Below are 24,877 nucleotides of genomic sequence, written 5' to 3'. Positions count from 1 at the left end.
TTTAGATGCTTCCATTTGGTTGATCTATAATGCCAAACTTTATGTGGTCTACCTGGATCCCGAGTTTGAATTTCTAATTCACATGTTGCTGTAATTAGTTTATGATCTGATAATCTTAGTGGTGCATATACAGTCGCATTTTCCAGATCAGGGTGTGTAGGTAGAAGCAGGTGTAAGAGATTTGCAAAGTCACCATCTCGATTGGGAACTCTGTTTATTTAATTGAAAAGTTGGGTCGGTGCATGACTGTGGGCAAAATCTTCATTTTCCCGTCTCTAATTTTTGCTTCTGTTAAAAAAATTTAACCCGCTGACGTGATCAACATTAAAATCACCAGCGATAACAATATTTGCGATGGGTGGTTTGATTGGGGGCTATCGATTTTATTTTTATTATAAGGTTTGAGAACTGCCTGTAGCGGGCTTAAACCACATAACATCGAATTCTGAAGACTCAAGATTCACTTCCGCTGACAAGAAATGTCATCCCTAACGAAGATGGCGAGTTCAAAGTATTTAAAACTTATAACCATTACATTTCAATGTTTGTTTTGTAATCTGTGAAATATAGGCAACGAATACGAGGACTATAATCTGCTGCATACTAAATTCGATAATACTAGGACACCATATTTTCATGTATTAATTATTAATGTATTAATTTCTAGAATCACACAATTTATTGAACTTTTTTTTAATAATAATCACAAGTACAATTATAATATTAGTTCATAAATCATAGTTCATTAATCCAATAAAAATGGTAAATGAACCACAATCAATAGAATAGCATTAATTATTTCAATTTCCTTCGACCATTCTTTTGACGGATCCTTTACGATCAATGTAAATCATTTCAAATTTATTTGGCAGAATTTATACATTTTTTATACTTTCTCTATTCATTTATACTTCAGATATCGAATCCGTCTCTTTTGCTCATAATCTATACCTTTTGCTAGGCTCTACTCTTTCACTTAGACAAAGTGTATTTGAATTCTTTTAGTTGTCTTTGATCGTGCATACTTATTTCTAATCTTTATGTCCTCTGGAATGTATATTTTCCAATTTATAAACAAATATATAGAATTTGCTGTAGATTACTGAATGTAGTCAAAACATTAATATTACTGTTTTAACTTCTACAAGTAAAATTTTACATTCTATCTATTTGTTTCTGTTTCATTTATATTGAAAGTTTTCTTCTCTAGTTAATATATAGTATTATAAAGCTGCAAGCCACCTTATAAATTTTAAATTTCAGTAGATTATTTGTTTATCATAAAAATACACTTTGTATGACATTCGTAAAAAAAATCATATTTAGCAGTTGATTTGAATGTACAAGTGCCCAGTAACTAAGTACTTGTACGAGCATCATGCTTACTAATTTTTGTTGCTTATTTGCCTGTTTTGCCTTCTTGGGGGCGGCCTTCATATTCAGACTGCACGAGCTCTCTTCAAAACACAACGTTCTTTTTCCATGCCAACTTCAAAAGAACCAAAACCTCTTGATGATGAAAGTAATAAGGTAATTTCGCTTTTTCTCAAAAATATAAAAGATTTTATATATGGAACGTCTCAATTATCTCGAAAATTGTTAGAAATTTTGATAGGCCATATGAGGCCATATTATGGTGGTGGTTACATTGTTGTCAGTTCTTTAGTTTTAATGGAAATATAATAAAATGCTGTAAATTTTTCATGGTAAGTTCTTTGTAACTAGATATTATAGTTATATTCACAATATTTTCTCCGAGGTTAACAGAGTACATTAAGATGGCTATGACTTCAACAATAGAATATTTATATCTGCTGAAACAGTTCCATCATAGCAATCCTATTGTATTTCTATTGTAACTTCGGCGGAAATATTACAAATGCATTAAATCTTTTTTTTTTTTAGGAAAATGAAAGATCTGACATTAATTTGAGTACCACAATAATATCATTGAAATTCTAAAACCTTAACAATCCAAAATGACAAGAAATTAAAAAAAGAATAGGAAGTCTTTGATAACTTGGTAATAGAAGTGATATATATAAAAATATATATTTACACGGTTTCTTCAACCATTTGAGTATAAATTTATTTTTTTTTCTCTCTAATTTCTTGGGTTCGTAGGTTGTTTGGAGGAAATAATCAAACTTCGATGAAATATCACATTTTTATATTAGATATGTATAACTTAATGTTTCGCTCCTTCCTTGGGAACATTTTCAAAAGAATAATTAATATATGATAATTAAAATATTTGTAGAATAGATAAAAACATATTAGTAAAAAAACATTAAAAACATAGTATTAGAATCAATGTATTTACCTCAAAATTTCAATAAAACGATATTATACCAGGTAGATTGAAATAAACTAATTGATCAATTTTACCATAATTGATAGTAAATTTGATTTTTCGGTAGAAGAAACTAACTAACGCTTTCATTGATTTCTTATAAAATATATCACATATTCATTAATATTTTGAACATTTCAATCAAGATTATAACAAATTGACAAAACAACAGATGAATTCAATTATTAACAGTACTAATATTGAAGGTGTACTTTGTGCAGTTATTAAATTTGGCATGCATAAATGCCACCTAAAAATAGTTATTACTACATAAGTAGAAAAATAAAAAAATGGAATGAGCGCGCTTGAACCTGGGACCTGCTGCATGTGAGCCTCGCAATCTAGCCACTACGAGACCTTAATAATAACTTTCTTTACACACTTCTGCTTAAAGTATGTTTCTCTACGTGTGTCTAAAGTATATACTTTACTCAAGGTAGTGGAAAAAATATTTTATATTACAACATAATCTACTTTCAATCAAGCCATTTTTTAAATTTGAACGCGATAGAGCTTTTGGTCAGCATTAAGCAATCTTGACATTCACCTTGAATATAGATTTTTCATGTTATCTTTCATGTAAAATATTACATTCTTATGCAGTTGAAATATATACTAAAAAGTAACTCTTCTGTCAAACCGCCCTTGTATTTGAAATGAATTATCAGTTAAAATAATACTATCAAACCTGTGTCCTCAAAAATGTAACTAATAATGATTTACTGTTTTATGATTAAAAAAACGCGTTCTCACATTCATCTTTATATATATATATATTTATTAATTTAATTAATATTTTAAATGAATATTACTATCGTCACAAGTTATAACTCAGTATATAATATATATACAGCATTTCTGAAGGTATGAAGTTTTCTAAAAATACTGTCTGCGTAACTTCTTTTTCTGTAAGTAATTATTAACTTGCATGTTGCCTTGAATTACTCAGTATGCCTTTTTTGACACCAACATTTAAATCCAAAGTAAAATGAATGTGATTATGTAATGATTTGATTAATTTTCAATTCAATTATACTATTTTTTGTTTCAATTTCATGTTAAGTTAATATTATGAGAAATCAACTTCCTTCGATTAACAGCAGCTAAATATTTGTCGGTGAATATCGGTCATGTCCAGTTTTCATGCTACTAATCACACTTCATTTTTCTTTTGCTCTTTATAGCAATAGATAGGCCCAAAAAATCATAAATTTAAAATTTTATTTACTTGGAAAAATACAATATTCATTGGAGACATATTAGTTTAGGGGAGTAATGAAATTTCTATTTATAACTTATTATGTTAAACTACATTGATCATTTTTATGGCAGAATTATTGTTTTGTTTTAGAACTGTAAGTAATTTTTTATGTGAAATTAATTAATTTAAAGAGAATTGATTTCAATGAAATGTAAGCCTTAAAGGCAGAGACTGTAATAAAGCTTTAGTGTACAAAAATTCGTTACTTCCATACTTGTTAATGAAATATTCATATAATACTAAATAGAATGTACTAACTGTATTAAGTACATAAAGATGTTTACAAACTTTCAATCTTAAATTCAAAATTTTTTATCGAGATTACCAATATTCATTATAGCTTAGTAGAGGACAACAACAATTAAAAGATTTAATAAATAACTCAGAATCATTGTTAAAGCAGCACATGGTTTTTATCGCAGTGTTCGATTAAAATCGGAATTTTTTGGTCAAGCATCTAATGATTCTATTTTCATATATTCATATTTTTTTAATGTATGGGTTCAATACACAACTAAATTTTGAATCCCATCATTTTAGACGCCAATAAAATTATCACATATTTCAAGAATTACAGTTTTGGAACTAAGTTTAGAGTTACAAGTGATTATAGAGGTTTTAATTCAAGCTCAATTATGATGATAATTGGAGTTATATAACTAATAATATGAGGATAACTGAAATTAATGAAATTTTTGTTGAACCATCATTTCCTATGGCGTTAGTTTCAATACATGAAACATTACATGTTTGTTTGCAGACTAGGAAAATATTAAATTTTTGAAGCATATGCCATAATAGTGAAAACATTCAATATTGGTAAATTGAAATTAATGTATGCAACTTTCTTCAATCATATATTCATATTAAATTATTGATAGATATTAAAATAGATAATACATTTGATAGCTATTTGAAGCATTTGAATGCGTAAAGTATGAGCAGCTCTACTTATATTCAATTATTTCCCATTTTCTTTTAACTTGATGTTAAGCTGCGACTAGTAAATCATTCAATATGCCACCTCCCAGCCTCTAGTTCTATAGAAAAATATATATTTAATTCCTAAATTGTGGAGACTTTTAAACTGGATACAATCTAATAAAAATATTTTCCCCGGGCCTTTCACAATTTTGTTACCAATTATTAACACTGCGTTATTCAATTTAACTGTAAATATTCCAATAGGTTAGATATTCAGAGGAAATTTGTACTAATTATTGATTTAAACTGACCAGATGATTTTACTTAACGTCAAATTCACATCTGTGGAATGTATGGTATTCTGATCAAGTCATCTACGAAAAAAATTAATAATTATAATAACACGGTAATTAGATAGATGTGCATTGATTATTTCTTTGGATAATTCAGAACAGAATTTTGAATTTTTTATTAATAATGGACAAGTATTTACATTACCTATATGTAGTATCAAACATAATTTTTTATAAATAGGTTAATTTGATAGTTTAATAAAATTAAGTTTTTTGGGTCAGTATTTTATTATTTTGTGTTCCAGTTATAAATAATTTATATATTTTAGAATCGAAGTACCAGAGTTTCAGTTAGCAATGAAAATAACGTTCTACTAGACCCAGAAGTACTGACCGATTTTTCCACCCAAGCTTTGGTTTTAACAACTTTAGCTACACTTGTTAAGTATAGCACTGACGAAGCAGAAACACGAACATTGTATCAATATCTTTCAGAAGGCGCAGTTGTTTTTCCAAAAGTGTTTCCCGTAATGTAAGTATTTTTCATATACAGTATATTTGTCAATTGAATAGACGTAATAATGAGTTCTACCATGTTTGAAGTTGCCACTAAATGCTGGTATAGAGTTGGGCTTCCGAAATGAAATGTCACTGTGTGAAAGTTCTAATAAATAGACATCAGGGTTGAAATGTATTTTACATAGGTATAAAAATTTTAAAAGATATATTTTTTTTTAAATAAAACGGATCTGCAGCGTTCCAAATATTTTCTCTGATAACTTTTACGGTATTAGAGAGAAATATATTATAACTGGTTTCACGCGCGTTATTATAAATTCACATCTATACTTCAGGATGCACTCATAGGCGGCGCCAATTGGGAAACACAAAAATGGTACCTCTCATTATAGTACATTTCTCTGATTTACTAAAGGAAACTATCATTACTGATAAACAATTAATTAAATTGCAAAATTACAAGCACATTTAAATGTGTCTGTTTTATATTTATAACTGAATGGTTTTAGTGTATAAGTAAAATACCAAGTTCACTATCTTTCAATGATTTGAGGAATTTATTCTTAGTTTATTAATGCAAGCAATACTAGAGTAGTCTACTCTTTTGTCTAGAACATCATTTTTTAAAATTTGTGAGGACTAAATAGTTGATATTTTATTTTTTCAGTTATAATCTAATAGATATGAAAATTAACAATGTTCTATCGTCATGCCACGATCAAGAAATTTTAAGTGCTGTAAGAAGTATAATCCAAAATATGATAGCATGTGAAGATACTGAGCAACAACAATTACATTATTTACAAAGCTGTGGTTTTGGAGGGCTGTGGAGATTTGCTGGACCATTTAATAAGGTAGATAACTTTAAACAAATTTTTGCATTTTCTCTATTGTTTGTTTCTAAATTATAGGGTGTATAAACAATCAAGTCTTTCATTGTATCTAATTTATATATTTGTGCTACAGGCTATTATGATATTTTCTCTTAAATTTTTCATATTTTAACTACTTCTAAAGTATTTCGAACAGCTTTATTCATTATTCTTGTTACTATTATACAAAACATATTTACTATAGTCACTGTATTTGAATAAGTAATTGGGCGCCAAATAATGAGCGTAGAAAATTTTAAAAAAGTATATTCTTTTTGACGAAAGTAAATACAACTTAATTTTACAAGAACAATGGTGTTTATTTCAAATAGATAGGATTAGTATTAACAAACTTAGAAAGTTTAGAAGTCTAGAGATATTTTATTTCGGTCGAGATCGGTTCCAAATATATATTACGTATTAGCGCCGATTATGTAGGTGAGAAGCTGGCCTGTTTGACTAAATACTACTAGCTAGAGTCACTAGTCGCTATTTGTTAATAAAAATGGAGCAGGGATTTGTTCGCGTTCCATCATACAACTTGCCCTAAATAGATTCCTTTGCAAGTGCTAGTTATTTTGCCAAAACTAACGATTTTCTGACTGTTGAAATCTGTTGCATGAAGCATCGATGTAATAAATTCAGATTGTATATCAGTTATACTTGTTTAGATCGAGAGAAGTCTCTTCTTCTAATTTGTATTTGTATATCTCATATGATTATTGTTGGAAGCAAGACTAGGTTCGTCATCGGAGAGGTCGAATGGATAGTTTTCCATAGCACCACTCTACTACTATAATTAACCCACTCCCCTGCTTTTGAAGTTTATACGCGACGTCTTTTCGCTGCTGCACCTTTTTCAGATTTTCTAGACTTGAAACCTGGCTGCTGACATATAAAAATATGAGGTTGAACACCTTTTCTAATTCTTACTTTCTCGCCCGTCATCTTCCACTTCATATAATTTTCCATGTTAGTGTCAAGCTGGAATGAAAAATAATAGAATAGTATGACTTTCGGTTTTTATATGTTTTAAACATTTTGTAAATGTTTTTTTCTGCAGGAATCCAAATATCAAATATTAATATAAATATATTTTCCTTTTGAACATTTTCTTTGTGTTATTGAGGAATTCCCATTCATTATGCCTTTTTTTAACTGCATATTTCTATATTATTGGAAAATACAGACTCATAATTTACATATATCACTTTATAATATTAAGAACATACTCAAAATTTGGAAAATCCGTCTGGCCTTTAATAGTTTTTATAAAGATTTATATCAAAATAGAGTACCTATTCCATTGCTCTGTGTTTTGCTTTTCAAAATAATTTGGAAAAATAATATTTCATTTAAGTTAGCACGTGTGCTAATATATCTAGAATAACTAAAAATAATACTGTATGAGATACCTTAATTAATTAAAAGTTAACTTACTTCAAAATAATCTTCATAACAAAACCGATTACATGTCTCGAAAGAACTTTGTTTATTTTATTGTCCTATTCATTGCATTACACCACTGTTTCCGTATTTTCTCTCATTTTGGTACACTAATGAATACTTTATTGGGTGTAGTGATTGTCGTATTTGTACATTTTGCCACAGGCATAGTATATTTATATTGAATATTTTGACATTTCAAAGAACACATATAATAGCAAAGATGTAATAATAATAATAATAATACGTTCTACGTGAAACTTATTCTCTAGATAGGCCATCAGCGAAACAAAACGTGGTCGTGTTTAATAAATATACTTGTTTTATTATTGTGGAAGGTAAGTCAAATAATAAGCAAACTAATATAATATCAAGTCATTGTTTTTTCTCTGATAAGTATTTTAACTTGATTTATTTATATCTTCTATGTAGTCAGCAATGCCAGCAAGACCTAAAGGGACCAATTGAGGCGTCGAACAATTAAATCTAGAGTCATGCAAGATGTAAGGACACGAAGAACAGGCGAACAAAACAATGCAGATGTGCGTGTGAGCACGGTGCAGTTATGTCAGTCACAATCACGAGAGGTACGAGATGAACGAAATCAATAGAGACAATTAGAACGAAGAGAAACGCGCAGCTTCATAGTAAACAGATGTAGAGGAATTGACCAACAATGCCAACAATGAACATTTACATCAGATTTATTTCTTCGACTAGTATTCCATTATGAGCCTGATGTAGAATATTAATCTCATTTCAAAGTGGTTATTGGACAACTATATGTGGCATATTCTCGCCCAACTGATAGTGAAAATATGAATAATTATTTTTGATTTCTAGACAGCTATCAAGAATTTTAATTTGAAATATATTCGTTACTTTAACAAAGAATATTTTATTAACCCAAATAAAGCATACTTTCATTGTCTATACAACGCTTTCGATTATAAGTACTTTCCTTTACGCTTATAGTATGTTAGTTATTTTCATTGAACTAGAAAAATATTTCGTAGATATAATTTATATGGCAGAACAACGTTTGACGGGTCAGCTAGTTTACTATATACGGGCTAATTACCGTGATTCTAATTTTTATAAATGAAACAGTTAACAAAAATTTACATTTCTTTCGCGTTGAATTTGTAACTTGAAAATTAACGATAGTAAGATAAATAAATGGGCAAAACAAGATATTTTAAAGAAATCGGAAAACAAAACAAAAATCGACAGTATGTGAAAGTTTTACGTTATTTGTAATAAATTTCAAAACTTGCAATTTCAATATACAAAATTTCTAGTTATTTTTTTTTCATTTGCTGATTGTTTTGGTTCTCTAAAATTTCAATTATAACATTCATAAAATTACAATTTCATAATTATGATATTTGAAATTGAATATTTGTTGTAGTATAACAATATGGCGGAAAGCAGCGAATTATTTGTAAACTGTTTAGAAGCAATGGTAGTAACTTGTCTTCCAGTTGATGAAAATGAGGCAGAAAATGGAGAGATGATGCAGTACCCATCAATGTTAAGTGTTAGCTCCAATATGAATCTCTCATCTAGTCTTTCGAGTCTTAACCTTGGATCTCCAACAGAAAAAGATTTGATTCGTGATGTCGAAGGAGGTAGCACAACATCTCTGGGACGAAGTTCATGTAGTAAACAGCGTAGTATCAAAAACAAAGCACATATTCATTCAGAAAACTCATCCATACACGAATAAGAAAAAAATGGTTAGAAGAAAGCTTGTCATTTTTATAGTACATGTCATCAGGCCAAAATGTGACTTAGATTTGGGTTTCAATCCAAAAAAAATTGAACACATATGTGTCAAAAAGTTGACCTTTTGATGACAGGCATTTTTGAATGTCTTCGATTTTATAGTTTGTTTGTTCTTGAAGTGAATAATTTTAGATGGTCCCCGATTGAATTTATGAATATATCACTTATCATATTGTGGTATGCACATGGGCTTTTAATATTGATATCTAATCAGGGAAGTGTATATGGAAACAATAATATTAATCACCTCCAAGCTTTATTAAAATTTAAGAAATCGTATCAAGCCCTTTTAAAACAATATGAAACATTGACGTGATTACAAGTAGTAATGATGTAATTATGATAAATATAGATAGTTATGATATTGTTTCTTTATTTGTACTTTATTGTACAATGTTTTTTTAATTTTAATTTGATGTTTCTTTATAAAAACATGCTAAATTTATTCCATTAATTTCAAGATTGGACCAAACCTAGCGCACAAACACAACTTATTTATAAAGGTTCAAGTGATTCCTAGTGGTAATTGCCGAGCAATGCTAATAAGAGTTACCAATTAATAAATACAGCTCTAATTATACGCAACACATGTTGTACAATAATTCTAAAAAATTTTATAACAATTAGGTACATATATAATTTTATATAACAACTGACTGTTGAAGAAATTAGTTTAATCTTGTAGTTTTGAAAATTATTTGTTCTGAATCTATCGAAGAAAATATATAAGGAATAAGACTTATTATGTTTAACCTTCTGCCGTGAATATAAGGAGTGAAAATTTGCATATATTCATAAAATTATATAAGGATATGAAATGATATTCAGAACTATCTGTCTCAAAAGCGTTCACCGAAATTACGCTTATTCAGCTTATTAGCTGAACTTTCGCCTAGGCACAAAAATAACCAAAAGATCTTTTCTAAATGATACAGATTATCCTATAAAAAATGTGACCTTTAATATTGATCAAATTTCAAAGTCAAAATATAATGTATTACAATATGAATGTAATTTACAAATCAAGTAACATTCAACTCTGTATAATAAATTCAACTTTAGCTTTGTTTTAAAAAGTGAATAATATGAAATCATTGTTTTGTATCTTTTATGGAAACATCTACAAACATTTTTTATGTCTAGGTTAGTAATCTTTACCTCAATTAATTAAAAATGATTGAATTTTTTGAATATAAGAATGAGCTCATGACAATACTTTCTCTTACTGACCAGTAACATTTAAACTGGATATAATATATGACTGATATTTATTACTATTTATTTACTGTTAATGTGTGGATTAAAACTGGCTACCTTTAATTAATTCACATTTGTAAGCAAGTTGAGTGTTAAAAATTTCATCTGCAACGATAAATATTCAATAGTATTACAACTATGGAAATATTTTAATGGTTCGATTTATGTCATATAAAATATTATTTTAAGTAATTAAAAATATATTTTAGAACACTTACAAAAGAATTTTATGGAGAGTAGACTAAATCGCTAGACATTTTTCAGGATGATATATAAATCTTTCAAATAATTCTATATAAAACTAGGAGATAATTATACAAACAAAAAAGTAGTTAAAGAAACTTCAATTGCTAGTGATTCTGTAGAACCAGAAAAATTTCTGTTCTGTTTAATCCAAAAAACAATCATCAATTTACATTAACTAGCAATGAATAAAGGTCTTTTATTCTTAAAAAATATGCAAATCTATACGTGAATTACTAAAGGTACCTGGTTTTTTTATTATAAATATTTTGTTTATCGAGTAAGACAATAAAATCATTGTGAAAAATTTGATAACAACTATATGATTATTTATTAAAATTATTTTAATTTGAGAAAAATATGTTTTTAATAACGCCTGGTGGCATGTACTGTAACCCAGAGTTGTGAGGAGAACCTTATATTTCCTAGTAAAGGTGAAAAAATGAAATATTTCATATATGATTGTTTGAATTAGACTAACTTTAAAAAATAAACGAGCAGAGTTTGGAAGATGTTGTGCTGTTATCTCTTCTTTTCAAAGTTATTTGGTCTCCTACAACTCTATTCGAGAGTTGTGCTCATTTTTTTCATAAAACATAAAGTTTTGTAAGATTAATCCAGAGGATATCTCATTAAGACTGCTAATTTTTATTAACGTTCAAGGTTTAAAAATGAAATATATTGAGGTAAAGATTGACGTAAATGTTTCTTCTAACTATTCGTTATTAATATATTCTAAATAAATTTAAGGATATGTGAAACAAAATGTACAAAATATTAATATATTGTCATTGTTTGCATTCGTTTCATGCACAAAAATTTATTTAATTTTTTATATACAATATACATCTCAGTATTTTTAAGACTTTTTTCATTACTAATAATTGCTTTCTGTTTATTTTTCGTTTCATCCAAATAATATCTAGTTCTTATTTACAATTTGTAGTTGATTGATCTTTCTTAGCTATCAAGAATTTAATGATATCAATCTCCTGCCTAATAAGTGCTTGGTCTTATAAGATTTTCATTATATATTTATTTTACATTTGATTTTACCCGTGTTAAAAAAATAGTTTTTAATGTAAATAATTCATTGAGTATGCTATTGGTCTACTGCATCATGTATTTTTATCAGAATAGCTCCTGCAAAAGGATTAGAAACTGTTTTCAAGACACATTTTTTTATTGTTTCTAAACGTTAACAATTCCCAAATTTATCATTTTAGTTCCGATTCTTTACTAAAAAGAAAAAAATCCATTATTTTAAATGTCTCTATGCATATTTTGTTAATATAATAACATTCAATGCCTCAATATTTTATAAATGCTATTTAAAACTAAAATAATTAGGTTTTATGGTTCCGAGAAATCATCCATGATGCCTAGAATACTAGGTTTTTAACTACTACGAGGTATACTGCACAAATAAGGATATAATTCTATTTAATAATCTCCGCATCTGTTATTATGCAGTACCAACTTCTGTTCTTATATTTTCCGACTCAAAAAATTATGTAAAATTTACTAACACTTTTGACACATTTGGTGAATAAATTTAGTTTTACAAGATTTAATTATCTGAATCAATTCCTCTACGTTCAATTAATATTCAAGCTTTTGAAGAACTTTATAGGAATATTAATTAGTTATCAACAGATTGGTTTTTTGTTCACAGAAAAATATTAAGATCCTACTTATTGCATTTGATCACTTAAAAGAAGGTATAAGTACTAACTATCTTATTCGAAATAAGAATTAAAAAAATTTTCACATATCCCATTTTTTCCAAATATTGTCTTAATGTACAAATTTGTAGTTAATAGTTCTTATTGTGATCACGTCAAATATTGGATTTTTTGAGGAACTATTATCAATCTAAACTAAGCAATTAAACTTAAGAGTTTCAAGTTACTGTATGTTACTGCTTTATTAACATGAATCTATCGAATGTTACGAACCAATTTTACGTAATTTAAGGTCGATACAACATACAACGATTCAATTCAGGTACTACTAATAGTCATTAATGTATTAATGTTATACCATCACATATTTTAGTTCTTGCAGATATGCCAGTTGGTGAGCTAAATATTGTAATTTTTTTCCATTGTTCCTTTATCAAAGCTAATACTATCACGTATTTGATTTTTTTTTAAATTAGAAACAAGTGACATATTTTTCTGTTTATTTTAATCGATCTCCAGAAAATCTATGATCAATGAAAACATTATACTATTATAGACAGTTTATAGAAAACGAAAATGTTAACAAAATTTGTAAACTAGCTCCATATATAAAAATTTTTTGTCTGGTATAGATAGATGACTTTTTTCATTAAGAGAATCTCAAAACTTATAATAATTTACAAGTGATAATGATTAGATGTATCAAATTAACAAATTATATAAGTATATTCTAGTATCCAAATGGTTTTTTTGTTTGAAAATGTTAATTTTGTCTGTGATCTATATTCTGGGGTTTTTTTATTGACAAATTTTCTAAACTTGATCATACAAAGACATTATTTTATAGCCTATTCCACACAAATAGTGACATATATAGTCCTACTTTGAATGATTATAGAGAGCATCTGAACTTTTATGTAATGCAATGAAAATATACGAAGCAAGACATGGGTAACTATCAAACATATTATGTAGCAAAAAAACAAGAGCACATTACATGAGTACCATACATATAACACTTAATTGATTATAACAAAGAAATGAATAAACATTGAATTTTAAATATACAGTTTCACATACTTTACAAACACATTACTTTTCAAGAACTAATGAAGAACCATTTGATTTGGTATATAAAATTCTTATTTTGCAACCAATCACACTTTAATAGTTTTGAAAATAAAATTAGAAAAAAGAGATCTAGATTCTCTTTTATTCCTGTACACAAATACAACTTTTTTTGCCTTTCCCTCTTTGGACAAATATTTTACATATCCCCAATATCAGCTAAGCCAATCAGTCCCACCGAAATTTTTTCACGCATCAACTCAGTGGTGGTAGAATTGGTACAATAAGATACTGGTTTCTCTATTATTAATATACAGCCTTTTATCTTACCTGGTCACTTCACATTGACAATATTACCTACTAGAAATTCATAATGTCTTATATGAGGCATTTGGTTTCAAAACCGGTTACATCCATTTTCAAAAATTTTTCAGGACTGATCAAAAAAGATTCAATTTAAAAAATTAATCAATTCAACAATTTTTTTTATCTTTTTCGTTGTTTTGCAAACAATTAACTTCAAATAAAATTTTTTGACATCTTTTCATCACCTGTTGTTTTTTTAAATCTCATCCAACATAAAAACATATGTTGGATGTACCTGACTTTGATAAGAAAATATAAATTTATGGTTTAACAAAAAACAAAGGATTTTATTTTATTTTAAACAATATATACATGTTGTTTTTTTATTTTTAAATATACAAATTTTCATTTATATCTTGAAGTTGGCAAACATCCAAATTGGTAACATGCTTATCATTTTGGATAGGTGACGTTGTATGGTCTATTACCTCTTTATAGAACTCTAGTGTATCTAATGCTCTCCAGCCTTCCCCATAATTTTTTTTTAATAGAGCATCAACATCATCCAACTTCTGTTCGGAAACATGAACACCGGTTGAAATCTCACAAAATGGAAGATTTTCCGAAAAATTTTTGCCCTTTTTGCACACACTTTTAGCGTGTCCAATGTCAGTTAGGTAATTCTTCTCGCCTCTGACAAGAATATTAGTTTTAGTACTGCAATTTCAACTTTTTTAACAGTTTCGGGAGCTATTTTTAAAAGCTAGTAGGCCCTTCAACTCGGCTTTTTGTAATCAATAGAACATCTATAAACGCTTTACGACAAATCTGAATTTTAATATTGTTTGAGGTGATTACAAAATATTTGTACGAAAACGTATTGGGACATCTTTTCCCATTCACCACTCAAGATCTTTGGGTCTTCATTGCTTCCGTGAATTTTATGATAAATCTATCTTGGTCCATCTGAAACAGAGAAAATTAAGTTAGAAAATTGAGTAAGAAAATTCAAATAAATCTTTTTTATTCAATTATCTCATTATGTTCTAAAATGAAACTACCTACTTTGGTTTCGTGAGTGTAAAACAAGCGATGGAAATATGAGATGTCGGTAGATTTCAATTTGTCTCATAAATAGGTGTTTTGTTTTGTACGATGAACGCATTTGACTTGTTTTATGGGAACTCCTGGTGATTTGTATCTAGAAAAATTAGAAAATAAGTCAAACTTTGTTTGAATTTTATTATAAATATAGAAATGGAACAAGATGTTTACTAAAGAAAGAAAAACACAAACCTTTCACACTTTTCTAAGGAGCGTTTCCAAGATTTTTGAAGTTTCGGCCTTTTTCTTGGTTGCACCAACTAAATTTCAGGATTTTTTTCCATAATTAAAAGGTTTACACTCTCTTTTCCGTGTTTGTCACTTGAGGCAAATATTTAAAACAAGATTTCGGTGACTTGGTTGAAGAATGAGAAGGTTGTGGTGATTACCAAAACAAACGTGGTCGATAGGACTGCTCCAAGCGGCCGATTGGTGAAGTTTGGATGGAACCGCTTTTGATGAGAAATGGAATCTTTTAGTATTGATTTTAGAAGGATCTAGACGTTTTTGAAACAAACGCGTCTAACACATCATTTCTAACATTAAAAACTTATAAAAAATGAAATAAAAAAATTTTTGGAAAAAATGGATGTAACCGGTTTTGAAACCAAATGCCTCATATATTACTCGTTAGTCCGTCTGGAAACTAGGTTGAATGCAGAGCGATGTTTTGTTTAGACTAGTACTTTGAGAGTGAAACACATCCATAAATTCTCCAAAATTGACACGTCAAGGTGGCTTCTCGGTAGTGAACCGTGTTAGATCAAGATGATGTTTTGCTGCGAGACTACAGCTGTCATAAATTTTATTTTTGCGTTCTCATGAAACACTCGTCAAGAGATACTTTGTGCAAAAATTTTATAGTAATGTTAATGAGAGATCGAAATCTTTAATGCATTACTCGTTAAGCTATCTAAGAACTGGGTTAATGAAGAGTAAAGTACCTTTCACACCAGAATTTTTAAATTTGATTAATTACAAGATTCACGATTTCTATCCCATGGCTATAACTTCGTTTAATAAAGAAGTGAGTTGAAATTTCTGGTATCCCTGGCGATAATCATACTGATGACACTATGTTCTACAACTGCACTAAAAATCATAATTACTATGTCTCATAAACTTGATACTGAAACAAACTTCTTTTGTAAAAAAGAGGTATATTTTGATATTTTTCCAAGTATATACATGAACTTTTTTTATACCCTTTCTTAATAAAAGTTGTCGAATGAAGGTAGTTATAGGTTAGGAGTCTTTGGGCCTTTGGATCCAACTGAAATATTGTGCTGCTATTTTTATCTTTGCAGCTTATTAAACATCAATTAAAATGAAATAGTTAATGAAAACTTTGATGTTATTTGGTTATGACAAACTATATATTGAAGCAATGTTAACATTTTCATATATTTCAATGAACTATTCACTTCTAGGGCGAGTTATTGGGCAAGTTCTTAATTTTATTTCATAATCTACAATAAATACTATTATTTTATCACCCTTTAACAGAAATTTTCCCATGCCTTAATTTTTAAGAGCTATTACATAAATAGTACTCATTAACGCGTTTTCATCTGGCATATGCATAAAAAATATTGTTTTATATAGTATAAGGCTCATTGCTTTACAATGATTTTTTTTCTTATACCAACAACGTTGACAAGAATATTTTAAAAACATAAACGTTTAATGATATAGTTTTTGTGAAGGTATTGCACATAATTAAATCCTTCAAAACATTTAAAATAGATATTTGAAATTTTTCTGTTTTTAGATAAAATTGAAAAGATATTTAATTTAAAATTTCATTTATATTCATAATTTAATCCTTCCTTTAGATAGGTGTCGTTCACAAACGATATTAAAGTGGTTCCTTTTACAACATTTTACAACATCTTACCTAACATTTATGTGGGCAATCATTTATTCGGTATGTGCCTTTACATCTTTAACAAGTGAACCCGATTCACATAATTCAAGAGCAATATTTTAAAATAGTATATATGGGTATTTTAAATTTGTACATAATTTTATATATTTGACAATAAGTGGTTGGTTGCTTTTGAGAATGTGACTGAAATTAATAATTGGCATACTGGTTACAGTACTGAACACAATGTTTACACTACCACTACGCCAACACTCATAATTCCACTGTATGTAGCGCGTTTCGATAAGTAATTTATCGTCTTCAGAGAATGAAGGTACCTTCTACCTCAATTTACCTTCAGTCTTTGAAGAAGATAACTTGGTTAACGAAACGCGCGTCAGTGAGTTTTGGTGTAGTGGTAATGTAAACAGTGTGTTCAGTATAAATAGCAAAAACGGTTCCAAAAATTCCAACTTACTAGTACTAGTTACAGTATGACAAGTACAAGATCAATGTAACTTTCCATACGGAGATAAAAGTATCTTTACTTAGAGAAAATATTGATATTAACTCAATTATTTCATACAATGCATGGAATTAAGCTAGTGAATTTAGGAGGAGTGAGGAAAATAAGGCAGTAGCAAAGTATTGGAACTATCAGCTTTTGCATCATTCGCAGTAACTTGTTGAATCTTTAATTCAATATTTGATAGCATTCTTCCAAACCACTAGCTTAATTAAAGATAATCCAAATATGCAAATGCTTGTAGACAATTATTCTTTTGATACATTTTTATTTTGGTGCTTTTAATCAACAATTGCTATATTGATTAATATCTTTCGACAGTTTATTACAATGCACCATGTCTTTTTCACCGTTTTACATATTATTTCTTACTGTAGTTAATATATTGTTAATAGATTTATCCAAATTTGTATGTGTCTGTATTTTCTATGTCATAGAGGAAGGAAGGTTTGGATTGTGTATATTGGTGACTAATATTTTTTTTCGGAAGCTCATAATTGCCATTATATATAGCTTAACGTTCGCATAATGCACTAAAAATAATTCATGTGTATAGATTATTTAGATTACGTTCAGCCCATTGAATTGATCGTGCGAAGTCGATTGTCGACCTACCTTAACTTGCTTCCATAACTGTTTTCTTCCACTTCCTATAAGAGTAAAACGATAGATATATTGAATTTAGATAATGGAAATTCCTCAATCCTTCAGTCATTATCACAACAGTTAACTTGATCCTTAAAAAGTAAACATGCACATTAAAACGAGAATATCAGTGACAATAATCCAGCCTGATATCAAAATCTCGAACATTCAGACTCTGGTGTAAGACCAAGCCTCGTGGCGTATTAAAGAATGTGAATAACTTCTATAACTAACTAAAAACTTCAACTCAAGGAGTAATGACATATATGTGAAAGTCATAGCTCACTTGTTTTGAACAGACATATTTTATATCGTAATATAAATGCGGCTTTTTGTTTTGTTTTAAAGAGTGGCTGCTCGTCGTTCTAAACAAATTGTCGTGTACAATTTAATGTTTGGGAGAAAATAGCGTCAACATTTCTAAATCGAAGACACGATTAGTGCCTGTAATTTGGCATAGAGCTCTACAGTGTGGAGATAGTTTGAATGTGTGATTTTCGTTTGCAAGTACTACTGCTGCTCGTAGGCCATTAGGTTTTGTGGATACGTCCGTGTACATAAAATGATTTTGTTTAAAGCTTACTCCCGTAAAAGTACAGAATGATTGTGCTATTAAAAATTGGGCGTTTCTTCTTTTTTAAGCGGGCTCATGTTTACGTTAATGCTTGGAAGGGAAGGAATGAAATGGAAGAGTTTGTTTCCAAATGAATGTTTAAAGCATCTGTATTGATGTTGCGATTAACAGGATTATTTTTCCGGTGAGACAGTGAAGACTTTCACAGTGTTGTTCGAAATGCGGCAGTAGCGATTCTTAGTGCAGTGTTTTGCAATATGTCAAATTGTTTAAGATATGTTTTCTCACATGATGCGTCAACAATGATCATAATCGACTGGCAATTGTTTTTAATAGATTTAGACCATTTTTGTAGACTTTCTTGAGGTAATTGATATGTTTCCAAGTTTCACTGAAAGTTATGCCCAGAAATTTAATACTTTCCACAAATTATCAATTTTGATCGTTTAAGATTAGAATGGGTCTTATTGTATTGGGTCATATTTTTACCTTCTGCAAATAGAACTAAATCATCGGCGTACAATTTTCTTTCAACCAATGAAGAGAATTTATCGACGATATTGGAGGGTAGAGCTTATTGTAGATCCTTGTGGAATCTTTAAAAGATTATTTCTTGATGCAGGTCTAGAATTATAATTTTGAAATTTGTTATCACAAAAACATATTATTTCTATTGTAACACAATCACATTTTTAATATAAAATATGCATTTAAAGTTTTTATGATATTTTACATATTTTCTCCACATGTTGCGGTACATATTGCTTTTTTATATTATTTACATTTGCACCTAAGGATAATGTAATGTTTACTAATTTTTAATTATTTGTCTATGGATGAATAAAATTACTAACTTATTCTACATAAATATATACTATCAATATCTCTAAAATTTTACTTCTAAACTGAAAGTAATGTGAATAGAAATATCTTTCAAGTCCAATTTTGCAATACTGTATAAAACAATATTGTACACTAAAAAAACCTTGTTTAAATTGTAAAGTGTTGAGTTTTAGCATATATTCAATATTGAAAATGGTTCGCAATATTTAAGTGATCATAATTAGGAATCATTTTTTTCTGAATTGGTGATGTCATTCAGTATTCCTAGTAATATAGCTACTTATGTCTTTTAGGTTGTCAATAGTTGCTAAATTTTACCTATCAACAAAAATGATTGGCATAATGTTTCTATTAAAAAATAATGCATTTGCACTGTATTTCAAATATATTTTTACATAATTCTAGTTAGCGTTAACTTATCTGGTTTTATGTGCATAATCATTATAGAGATGGTACCATAATAACAGAAATATGATTAGGTTGGCGACAAAGTAATTTCGGTTTTGTAATATAAAATAAAAAACTTTTTTTAACAAAGGATAGTTTTTAATCAATTATATATTTTCCATTTTGCTCAATGACCTTTAGCTAACTTTCTTTCAGCTTCATTATTCCGCGCTCATAAAATTTCTGGTACTTATCAGCAAAAAACTGAATCAGGTGTGACTGAAGGTCATCGTTATTTGTGAAAGTTTGACCATATTGGCTGTATGGGGGATGAGGCATCACTTCCCAGTCAATAGTTTCCTACAAGTTGCCAAAGATTTGTAAGTCCTTGCATAAGCATGGTGGGACACTAAATATTTCCGATTTGACAATTCGGGCCGCTTTTTTTCGATTGCTTCATTCAATTTCATTAATTGTTGAGAGTAAACATCAGAATTGATCGTTTGGTTCTTTGGAAGCGGCTCAAAAAACACAACACCTTTGTAATCCCACTAAACTGACAGCATGAGCTTTTTTTGTTGTTTTGCCTCTTTCGATGTGGTTTTTGCTGGTTCATCATATTTGCTTCATGATCGTTTTCGAACCATGTTACTGTACAGGACCCATTTTTCGTTACCAGTGATGAACGGTCGGTTTCATGTCGTTTAAGTTGCATATCGCAAATGACTTTCTTTCAATTCGTGAGGTACCCAAATATCAAGCTTCTAAACTAACTCAAGACATTTTGAGTGTTTTTCAATTGTTTTGTGTAGCCTCATCGCAACCTCTCGAACAGTTATATGACGATCCTCTTCAATTATGACTTTGATTTGGTCATCATCAACTTCAGTAGGCCGATCAGATCGTTGCACATCTTTGAGGAAGAAATTTCCAGAACGGAATTTTTTATACCAATTCTGACACATGCGCTCTGTTAAACAATCAGGACTAACAGCGGCGTTACTATAAATTTTGGGCTTCTGTGCAGGGGATCCTCTCGGGTCCCCTCTGTAAGTGTCAAAGCATAATCAAATTATTGCTTCAAAAATACCAAAAGATTCTTCTAAGAACAATTATTAAAGTAAAATAAATCAATAAATTTATTACGTTTCAAATCTCTTTATGAACTTAAATTGCAAACAAATAGGTCTCCTAGCCTTTGAGTTCGCAAAACTCTTTATGATGTCCTTTAAATATAGTGAAGATGCAAGTTTGTATTCAATAGCAATCAGGTTGCAAAGTCGTTCTTCACCTGTATTTGCCCTTAAATAATTTTTTATAATCTTCAATTTACTAAACGTTCTTTCAACATTGGCCACCGTTACTGAGAAGGTAAAAAGAGAAGAAATTCTGTATAGATTTCTGCAAAATCGCTTTCCATAAATCCATACTTGTCCATTAACATTTGGAATAGGCTGCTAACCGACATATGTTTCGTAATTTCGGACTTAATCAAGTTTGCCATTTGAATAAACTGGTTTGTAAAACAAACAGAGATAATCTTAGGACAAAGTCTGCCACATTTTTCTTCATAGGAAGAATCCAACAAAAACTTTGGCTCTAAAAAGTTAAAATTATTTTTCAATGTACCATTGAATAAAATTTGTTAGTTGAATTATGTAGTCAATTACAAAATTAAATACGTTGAATTTAAACGCTCTTTTCCTATTTTCGAAGCGGTGGTCACGTGCTAACTCGTCAAAAGTGTTTTTTAATTACTGGTTGTCGCTTTGTTTGGAAATTTGGATCTACATTATATTTTTTGGAAAGATCAACAGCTTCTTTTTTTACTTGGTCATAAGAATTCCGAAAGATAATCATTGTGACATTTACTTGTTCTAAAGCTTTACTTGTTTTATTTAAATCAACGTTTTGTTTTTGCAAAATTTTAGAAGTCTGAGAATTTTAAACATAAAAACCGTAGTGAAAACAAATTCAAATGTAGCCATTTTCTTCTTTAGACTAGCGGCTTCTCTTTCTTCCTGTTTTTGGGATTTAAGCTGAGTATCTGTTAAACATTTTAAGATATCCAAAAACGAAGCTTTACTGCTAGGACAGATTGAGCTCATCCGGACCACCTAGTGGAATTTAAGGTTTTTAAAGTTATTGCGGAGTCGCCACAGAATGAGGAAAGAATATCCCATCTTTTAATACTAATCGCAAAAATTGCAAAAAAGTGTTTATTTCTTTGCAACTTGAACCGTCATCGTTAATTACCAGATTGAGGTTGTGACTAGCGCAGTGCACATAATCTGCGTTGGGTTGTATGAGCTTGACAAGGGCTTGGACCCCATTGTATACGCCACTCATCAAGCTGGCACCATCATACCCTTAACCATAACATTTTTCTATAGGAATATTTAGATCCTTTAGATGGTTAAGAACAAAGTCCGTCATCTCTTTTGCCGACTGCTGTTGCCCTAACTAAAAAAATTCCAGAAACTGTTCTTTTATTTCAGAATCCATTACCTGTTTATTTTCATTTCTTAACACTTACAGTTCTTATTACTATGCTAAATTGATCATTTTTTGAGATATCCTGTGTTATCCAAAATAAGTGCAAAGAAAGGTGCCGAATTGATTCGGGAAACAATTTCCTGCAAAGTTGCACTAGACAAAGGCTGTATAAGTTCATATTGGATAGCCGGACTATATTTTGTACTTCCTTTGGGTATTTTTATGACTTTCATCATAACATGAAACCAACTCAACAAATGAAAGAAAATTGCCATTACAGCCTTCAAAATCGAAAACGTTTTGGCTATTGGATTGGCTATTACTGTGTGAAGTAATTGGGAAAGATAGATTTTTCCAGTCTCTTAAGCCTGTTCGTCATTTATTATCTTCTGCGGAAAACAACCAGCAAGATAAGCAGTATACAGCGTCTAGAGATTTTGAATAGCAAAGCCATACCCTTGGACCAGACCATATTTGGTATTTGAGGTGTAGTATGCTTCACTAAATGATCTATTTTTCTGCTTTGGGTCTTTTGGAAACGGTCCTTTAGGCGGCAAACTTATTACGTTTTTAATATCATCGGGTATCACTTTGTCTTTTTCGTAGTCCCTAATATCCGTTGAAACATTATCTGTTATTTCCACATCGTCTTGTTTAAAACTATTGTCAAAGTCGTTAATATTAGTCTTTGGATGGCTTGAAGTAGAACATCCCTCATTTATTAAAGAATCATTCTGTACACTTAGTGCACATTCATTTGGGCAGAAGCAAATAAAAAATTATATATAATTATATGGACAGCTTTACTTATTTTATATTTATATGACTACGAGTAAATACTAAATATTTTCAAAAATTTGAAGTTCGTCCCTAAACTTTGACTGATTTCGACTATATTACTTTTAAAATTTTTAAGAACGAGATTCCTTCCATTATAAAACAATAAACAATTAAAAATAAATTGGAATTTGGTTACACTATACTAAGTCAAACCACCAACCATCACTAAAAGTAAAACAATGAACAATTAAGTATACACAGGCTTTTTTTACTAACCTGTTTTAGTCTACGAAATATGAAGCGATGAGAATTCATCGAACAGACTCAATTTGCTAGGGAATGGCGCTGAAATGCAGATTCCTCTTGTATGTTTATGGTTTAATGGAAATCCCAGATGCAGCTTGGTTTTTCCATATTTTTCGGTTCTATTTTACAGCAAGACACGTGTTGTTGCCAATGCTGCAGTGTCCCGCGGTTGCCTAAATTTGGTTTGAAATACAGTGGCGACAATAGGTACAGTCTACTATAATGGAAATATTAAAATCGCTGTTATGGGGCATCGCCCTATTCTTGTCTGTTAAACATGGTAGACAAGAATGGTACTGTCAATTCCAGTAATTTTAAATTTTCTGCTCATCAATAAGTCCAAATGGACCAATCAAAAGTCGAGCTCCTAAATGGCGGACCGACCAATCAAAAGGTTAACCAACTATTGTCATATCTATCTTTAGTATACAGTTTGAAAGTATAGGAGGCCCCTTTGGTGGATGCTTAAGGGCCACTGAGCACCATAAACTTCACATATTTCTTTGTGAGCCACAGCAGCGAATATGTTCGTTTCTGCACTCCATTTAAAATTAACCCATATCTAATATCACACACTATTTGCTTCTAAAGTTACGTCAATGTGACCAGTATCACGTGTCAAACGACAAAGTCCAGCACTAACATAAATTACTCAAAAAATAAAGCAAGGCTCTTTATCAGTAAAAAGCGAAAGTACTTAGTTGCCAAACTTATATTTATATTTAGGTACAGTGTAAATTAATTTTTCCAACATATTTGAAATAGAGTTTAGTTATGACTAAATTTTTAAGTAAAATTAATTCAACAGGACAGTAAAATAATAATTCCAAATCCAAGCTGACAAATCTGACAATTTAAGGTAATGTAAATTAACATTAGGATTACGAAACGGTTAAGTAGAAAAGTGGCTTCATTGATTTAGAAAAATTTGGTTCATTTAATCTGTCTTTGTTACAGTAATATTTTGAAATCTCTTGACGTTTTTAAAACTCTATTTGTTTGGGCTAAATATAGACATATGCGTTGTGATAAAAGTCACCAGAACATTTGTTGAAGTAGTTATAGTATTTATCTGAAAAGTTCACAGGGCTCAAGTGAACTTTGCAGAATATGGTGTATTAGTATTCCTTTATTGAAGGTATCAAGAAATTTTTTGTATTTAAAATGCCTCCAAATTATATGTTAATTCTGATGGCCTTTATCTACTTATATCTGGTTAGGAGTTTTTCTAGAAGTAAACATAAATTCACATATTATTTTCAACGCAATACTTTCTAAATATATATCATATATCTATATGTCCATAGAAAATTAATTACTTATGAATTATTATT

General features: G+C 29.5%; 1 protein-coding gene across 3 annotated transcripts in view; it reads left to right on the top strand.

Moving 5' to 3' along the window:
• The window catches only part of LOC130902157 (neurofibromin), a 51,309-nt gene extending 27,729 nt beyond the window's left edge, over window positions 1-23,580 (top strand). For 2 of the 3 annotated variants that reach the window (XM_057814046.1, XM_057814037.1), the window contains 3 exons: window positions 5,161-5,363; window positions 6,018-6,204; window positions 9,080-23,580. In XM_057814046.1, the coding sequence (XP_057670029.1) occupies window positions 5,161-5,363; window positions 6,018-6,204; window positions 9,080-9,397 (708 nt within the window). In that variant the 3' untranslated portion in view covers window positions 9,398-23,580. Of the gene's footprint in view, window positions 1-1,443; window positions 1,531-5,160; window positions 5,364-6,017; window positions 6,205-9,079 lie in introns of all 3 variants that reach the window. The other variant, XM_057814064.1, reaches the window with a different exon arrangement.
• Window positions 23,581-24,877: the final 1,297 nt, after the last annotated feature.

Source organism: Diorhabda carinulata, chromosome 1, assembly GCF_026250575.1.
Source record: "Diorhabda carinulata isolate Delta chromosome 1, icDioCari1.1, whole genome shotgun sequence".
NCBI classification, from domain to species: Eukaryota; Metazoa; Arthropoda; class Insecta; order Coleoptera; family Chrysomelidae; genus Diorhabda; species Diorhabda carinulata.
Note: the sequence above shows the minus strand (reverse complement) of the source record. Positions and strands in the feature narration are given on the sequence as shown.